The following is a 7,818-nucleotide window of genomic DNA, read 5'->3' on the forward strand; positions in this document are numbered from 1 at the left end:
GACACCTAGTGGATGTCGAACATGTTCATGACCTCTGTCAAGTTCCCAAGGAGAATCTAAAGTCCCGAAGGACGTGGGGTAATTAATAGGTTTAATGCAGGCTATACTTGGGCCGTTACTCATGTAATGGCAATTGTGGCATGTGATTGGGCCTCATTGGTCAGATGTACTTTAATAGGTTCATTAATTCTTGTAGATCTTTTCTTATATGACCCTGATGGGCTTTAGAGGTGGGCGCGGTCCGGTTCGGTTCATTTTTCACCTTAAATTGAAACCAAAATATGTATTATTTAACCGGTCTAGTTCGATCCGGGTTTAGTGAAAGAAATTATAAAATCGACCAGTCCAGTTTCTGATTTTTTCGATTTTGGACCGAATTATTATTATTATTTCAAATTATTTTTGTATACAAATTCCGACTGAAATTTTATTTTTTGGGCTTGAAAATTAACAAATAATCCAATTTTATACAAAGAGAGATGTTTTGAAGTTGGGCTTGGGGAAATATTAGTTATAAGATTAAAAATGTAAAATTGGATTTAAAAAAATTTATAAATAAAATAAAATAAAATAATACACAATCGGTCTGGTCTGGTTTGGTAAGGTGTGAAACCAAACCTAGAACCGATCCGGGCTGGTTCGGTGCCGATTTGTTGACTTTGTAGTCAACTGGTTTTTTCCATCTGGTTCGGCTTGGTATTCCTGTTTTTCGATCCCGATGCCCACCCTTAGTTGAGCCTATGGGTGGGGATATCCCCTACCAGTTGAACCTTAAACGTTGTCATGTGTTCCTAATCAATGTGTGATTGAGCTCAGATCCCTTTTTTACACTTGTTCAGAGTAGTCTTGTCTATTTATCGGTGTTCTTGTCCATTTGTAATTATGTCATTGGCTTGTGAAATCTTACCTCCACAATAATACTATGATTTTACTAATTTACTACCGAGTTTGGAAGAATTTCTTAATGTTTCCAAAAACTTCATTATTTGATATTATACAAATATTAACATAATCGTGAAGCATTTCCAAGGTGAGGAGTTATGTTCTTGCTGATCATTCATCAAAAGGAGTTGACGTCATGATCTTCATCAATTACGTACTGAAGTGATTTCACTCCACTTCGCTTGCTACTTTCTAATTTCCAACTACTCCCAAATGATATCTCACCATCGTAAGTTATCATTTTTCCATTGATCTTTGGATTTTCTTCCTCTTTGGCGATTTCTGGAATCAATACACTTGTTGTATCTGGTTTTGGAAGAGAATTGTGTGGGACTTTCTCTTCTATGATTTCAGAGGTACAAGGAGAGCTTTCCACGACTGAATGTGGAAAACTTTTAAAATTTAGTATTTCAGTACTCATTTGATCTGAAATGGAAAAGTCAGTTGCTTCAACACTGTTCTTGGAAATGGATCTGCTCTTGGAGAGCCTGTGTCGTGCATTCTTGTGCCAGTTTTTGAGGCCATTTACTACACGTTCAGTAAACACTGCTTTCTTCATGCCAGAACCCATCTATGAAGTAAACCATTATGGGGAAAGAGAAAAGAAAATAAGAGATGTCATTTGATTTGAAATTATGCATGATTTGTAGCTCAATCCATTCAATCTTACATATACATACATTTTTCTTACCTGGGTCACAAGTGCATGAAGAGGTAGGGTCACATAACCGCAAATGAACTGCACAAGAAGTCCCATGGAAATCCTTATGGCTATGACTTCCTTTTTGCGATTTAGGCAAGACCCTTGGCCATACTGAAACTGTTATTGCCAATATGGGATGAGCTTTAGAATATGAAAATTGCTGGAATTTCCCAACATATATAAGATTTACATACCCATGTCCACGTTAAGAATGCCAGTTGAAAGGAGTTCTGCAATCCATTCAAATACTTTATTCAAATCCCCTATCATAATTTAAATAATATATATGCACTATCCTCTTGCTCCTCTGTTGTCAATATATGATTGGTAGATTGTAAAATTCGACCATTATAACTAGGTTTATTTTGACTGATGTGATTCAAATTCACAATCTGACAACATAGCAACTGTATGACAAGAAATTATTTTATTATTTACATGCATAAATACCTAACCATGAATAAGCTTTTTTTAATTTGAAAAAAAAAAAAAAAAAAGCAAGTAAGATATGGTAACTATATGTAAACATAATCTATATCCATTGAACCTTCCAATATTTTCATTGGCCACATTTGGAGCCAATGATTAGATTGAATTGCATATCTCACTAGATTCAACGTACGTTGAAAGAATAAATGGAGGCCAACTTTCAAATTTTGTTCAAGTTGAAAGTAGAAAGATTAGTTATGAAGGAAACTTATTTGTTCCAATCCTCATAAAATGATAGGATATCAACACCTTATAATTTATTCCCCACAAAATGAAAATTTCTTAAACTCTATCTTCGNTTCCTACTTCAACATATCTTGAATTTTGCGAGCTATCCANTCTAATTCTTAAACTCTATCTTCATTTCATTCGGGAATTCACCTTATATTGTTGGCTTGTTTTTCGTATTTATTGATCTANTATGATGAAGAAATTTGAAATGCTTGTGTTATATGATCTACCTGGATTAGGACGAATTGGATGAGATGAAGAAGCCAATGTGGTCGACCAAACCAAAACAAGTCATCATTGAGCTTCACTACAAGACAACCTCGAATGACGGGATTCTTGCAACTCTCCACACACATTTTGGTTATGATCATTTCCAGCTTCGCACCCACAACTAGGACAATCTTCACNAAAGAAATATTGACAGAATATTATATATAATTAAGAAAAAATAATAATTTGAAGTCTTCAAATAATATTTTGCTATATATATAGAAGATGATGTCATGTGTTGTACCAGTAGGGGGATGAATGGTAGCCAATAATGGTTATAAAACACTGCAAAAGAAAAAAAAAATCAAGGCATAATGTTACCGCACCATTAATTGTCAATATATAAGCATAAATGTCCTTCAAAACTTATGTTGAAGAGAATCGAACCCTGAACTTATTCTAATCCTACTCCATTAGCCCACGTTCGTGTTCGGCGTCAAGAGCTTAAACGATGAGAATTAAAATAAATAAAAAATGCTGCAGTTGTCTTACCATGTGCACTGGAAAATATGAAAAGGATGGAGAAGAGCCAGATCCAAAATCTGCAAAAAGAGTTCCAAAATGTATGTTAAAGAGTCATGTCATGAAATGGTAAGCTATACTTAGAAAAATGTGTAGAGTTTTACCTTATTCCAACCACTTGCTCAAAGTCGTCATCGAAAGCTCTTGCAAGGAATTTCAGGAAATTGAAGTTGCTACTTTTGGTGAAGTTTGCCTGTGCAATCCAAACGTGAAAACATCAGATCCGAGCTGTAAAAAAGTAATTTTTATATTTTGTTTCTTACTTTGTTTTTTTTTTTTTTTCCTTAATGAGATTTTTTGTTTCTTAATTTTTCCATATGACATCTATCTATGTGATCTTGCTTACCTCAATGAACCCATTTCGCAGCGTCATGTAATCGGCTTTTGAGATTGAACCACTAAACTGTCGAGCAAAACAAACCTATATATAAACCATATCAGAATCCATATGATTGCTTAATTTTAATATTTTTTTAGTACAAGCGATTATAGAAGGGGGTTTACACACAAATATTCATTGGGTACATGGGAATTTCGAACTTCTATGCTCACATTTAACTTTATACCGTCTCTAACATAAGCCAGGTCTTCTTTACTCTGTTCATGAGCTTTTTTATATGTTCTAAATACAACCAAAATTTGGATCGGCAGAAATTGTATACAGAATTTCAAATGTAAGGATAAATGTGTAATACTTCAACTACGACACCTTTGACCTCCTATTTTCCGTGTGACATTGCTGTATTAAAGTAAACAAACAACAAATTAAGTCTTAATCTAATTTACTTCTCTTCCCAACATCATAAGAGCTTTCAAGTTTGAATCCCTCACCCTATGGACACAACTCCGCAATTATTATGACTTAATATGATTATGACTTACAGGCCAAAGCAACAGAGGATGTTTACTCCAGAACTTCAAATGTCTTTTCCCAAAGGGAGTTTGATGGATAAGCTGGAACCTCCTTGAATCTGTATACACATGAGAAATTTGATTATCATTAATCGGCTGTAAAACTGTGTTTGCAGTCATAATTTCCTTCTAAACAAATATAAATCCAAAATGAGGAAGAAAAAAATAATAATTTCCAGACAGAATTGTGCAAAATCTGGTAACAAAATGAAGCTGAATTGCAAGAACGATATCATGCAGAGGGATTGCTCATCAAGTCTTGGATGCTACTAATTGTGGAAGTGACGAAGTTGGGTATCATTGTAACAATGACCATTACATATGGATGCAGAAGGGTTACCGTTACGAATCTGGTATTCTAATGTTTGAGTCTCATCCTCCCAAGCATTCCATTTCCTCATCTGGTATATTCACAATCAAATTTCAATNAAGGTCAGTGTAAGTCATCATTTCAAGAAGAAAGATAAACAATATATGGCAACATGGTTAATCTAGCCCTATAACTAATTATATCAAGTAAACGTCCATATATTTTTTGTATAAAAACATGTTAAAATAAATAGGGGGTTTAATGTGTAAAATATACAGACCGACTTAAGTATGACCCAAAACACGATTGGTTGTCCCTTTTTATTTATTTATTTATTTATTTATATAAGNGATATTGGGAGATGAGTAAATCAAACTTAGGACCTTGAGTGCAAAATTCAATTATCTTAACTACTTGATCCCCTTGTTAGTTGGTCCTTAAATAATCCTGGCTGTTGTTACAAAACTAGCATGTGTAAGGTTGCTACGTCATATCCGTGCCCAGGACCACGAATTAACTCATTTTCTGCTTGAATATCAATTTAAATTATAATCCATAGGAAATAAAATAAAATTTATAATCATGGCAAGACCAATGCAGATGCCTACGCCTAGTTAACCTACTCTCCTTTTTTTTATCAGCTAATTGAGATTCCTAAGTCGTATATGGGGTGGCACCACAGTGAAAAAGTAGATCAAATTCTTCCTCCCCCAAGTACATTCGGATTCAATTCACCAAATTCAATATAATACTCCCCCTCCCCCTCCTTAACGAACGACAAAAAAATAATTGAGATTCCTAAGCCCAGCTACTCTAGAGTCCACCGTAATTTAAATAAATCTAAAAACACAGACAAGCAAACTGAATCTTTTATTTTGCAATTAGGGTCTAGTACTTATTAAATTTCTCTTTCTTTTTTCTTCCCTATACGACGGTACATATATTTATATATAATATACATAATAGATGTATGAATTGATACCTTGGCCATCCCAAGAAACATGGTTAGGATGCAGTAGAGCACATGAAAAACTGCCAACATAGAGATAAAGATGTTCAGTTGCAAGACTCCTTCCCTTGACACTAGAGAAACCATCCCCTAAATATCACACAAAAACACAAAAACAAAAAACATTCTAAATTTAATTAGGTAAGGATATAAGGTTATAATTGTAAATTTAACTAGTAAAATATTCAAAGGGTAAATACAATAGTGGAGTGCTAGCTGTACCTCGAAGAAATTTTTTTTTTTTTTGGTCTGATCGAAGAATATTTCTTACATGGATAGTTTTAGACAATTATGTATCTGTATTTATTATCACGTGATATGTAATGATAAGAATTACTTCAGATAATTATTTTTATTTTTTGTGTTACAAAGAAAAATGAGAGTGAGAATGGAAGTGAGGATGAGAGGAAAGAGTAACAAAAGTGAAAACAATTTCAAATAGATTTCAGTTTTTTGTTTTTGTTTTCGCTTTTGTTACTTTTCCCTTCCATCCTTCCCTCTCTTCTTTCCTCTCATTCTCAATCTCATTGTCCTTCTTTTCCTCTATATGCTAACACAAAAAATAAAAAACAAAAACAAAAATAAAAACTGAAATGGTTATCAAATGGGATTTTAATAATGAGATGAAGTTACTACAAACGGTCGAGTCAAATATTTAACAAGAAGGACAAACAAAATTTAGCTAACAAAAATTATTTGACCATGAGCCTCTCTACCAATCCGATGTAAAAATTTTGCACTTAGCCTTCATGCCCCACGTTGCTAAGAAAAAAGAGGTTAAAGGCCGGCCATAAGCAAAATATAATTATGTGAGGGATGTAGCTTTCAAAATGGGTTGATCCTTGTGAGCTTTAATTCGCTCTCCCATTTATTATTATTATGTATTAGGTTGGAGATCAAGATTGTTATAATTTTATAAATTTAGCGCACAAATTTGGTTTACCTAATTTACCGGCCCATTACACCAGATGTCCATAAAGTTTATCGTACCTTTGCCTCGCAGTAATTTTCATCGTTGACTTCCTTAGAAAAAGTGGTGGAATTTGAGCCTGAAAGTTGCGTGGCGGATGAGACAGCAGGTTCTGCGTCTTCCACATATTTACATGGAAGAAAAGTGTCTGCCAAAGTTTGGGCAACGCAGATTTTTGATATTGGCACCTCTGATATCGTAAGAAGCAGTGATACGAAACCCAGTTTCATCATTTCTATTCAAAATCAAACAAACTAATTAAGAACAAATCTTATTGGTCTCATTTTCACATAAAATATATTTCTTTTTTCATTCGAATAATTGGGAAATGAAGAAAATAAGATTTGGTAAGCATAGCTAACGACTTGTAATTCAAGTGATTAAGAGCATATACTCATGCACTCGATGTCCTAAATTTGATTTTCCCTTCCCTAAATATTTTTTTAGAAGTAAAAAAAAGCTTCGAAAACGTGGCGAAATAGAGTAGGGTTTGAGGCTTGTAAGTAATTACCTGTTTTGAACTTCATCAAAGCCCTATTTAGGGATTTTCTTCTCCTTCTATTAAGAAACTGATGATGAAACAACCAAATTAAATGTTAACCACAAATAAATATTGATTCATGAAAGCATTTCAATACACATGCATGCATGCATACCGTTGTTAGATGGTGAATACTAGAGTCGATGACGAAGGATAGGAAGAAGAAAAACAAAGCAAATACTGATACAGCCCAGGTTGGTGTCTCTTCAAGCGAACCTCCTTTCCCTTGGTCCATCTCTCTCTCTCTCTCTCTCTCTCTCTCTCTCTCTCTCTCTCTCTCCAAACACTTCGTTATCTGATTGTTAATATAGGACAACGTACAACGGTATAAGTACGGAAGATCTTGTAGTTTTTTTTATAAATATTAATCATGCTAATTTACAATTTTTTATTGAAGTGATTAGTTTTGTGCGTAAATGGTGCAAAAAATAATCATTAATTATCATTGAATTTTCTGCCCACCGAAAACAAAGTTATCATTGAATTTGTATAAAAAAATATTCAACGGTTGGATTCAGAACACTCGGCTTGTATGATTGGGGATGTGATTGCATTGACAAAGACCAGTGCATGCATCGAACAATATTTTTAGGAGACATCATGCTCGTACTGACAGGTTCGACAAAATACGAAAGCAAAAGTCAAAGTTTCTTCTATTTATTAATAAGAAACACTCCCGATGTTTTGGATTATAGGAATTCAAGAAATTATGGTCACTCACAGTTGGATATTAATCCAATGATTTGAAAAAATTTCTTAAAAAAAGTACAAAAGTGAGTGAACCGTTGAATTTACATCCAATGGTGAATAACCACAAATCTCTTAGACCCTTATAATCCAAGAGATCAGGACTGTAATAAGCAATATGTGTTTCTTTTTCTTTTTTTTGTTTTGTTTTGTTATAAGCCAAAGTTCTTAT

General features: G+C 33.8%; 1 protein-coding gene across 1 annotated transcript; it reads right to left on the reverse strand.

The window, feature by feature from the left end:
* Window positions 1-991: 991 nt before the first annotated feature.
* On the reverse strand, window positions 992-7,134 carry LOC117621720 (MLO-like protein 12). Its single transcript, XM_034352271.1, has 14 exons — window positions 7,015-7,134; window positions 6,870-6,927; window positions 6,379-6,593; window positions 5,362-5,478; window positions 4,410-4,470; window positions 4,040-4,128; window positions 3,504-3,578; window positions 3,262-3,350; window positions 3,128-3,177; window positions 2,880-2,920; window positions 2,596-2,766; window positions 1,840-1,875; window positions 1,634-1,762; window positions 992-1,513 (listed from the first exon to the last, which is right to left on the reverse strand). Exons 1-14 carry the CDS (start codon window positions 7,132-7,134, stop codon window positions 1,061-1,063), a joined length of 1,704 nt encoding a protein of 567 aa, XP_034208162.1. The 3' UTR covers window positions 992-1,060.
* Window positions 7,135-7,818: the final 684 nt, after the last annotated feature.

This window comes from Prunus dulcis, chromosome 3 (assembly GCF_902201215.1).
Source record: "Prunus dulcis chromosome 3, ALMONDv2, whole genome shotgun sequence".
Taxonomy (NCBI): Eukaryota; Viridiplantae; Streptophyta; class Magnoliopsida; order Rosales; family Rosaceae; genus Prunus; species Prunus dulcis.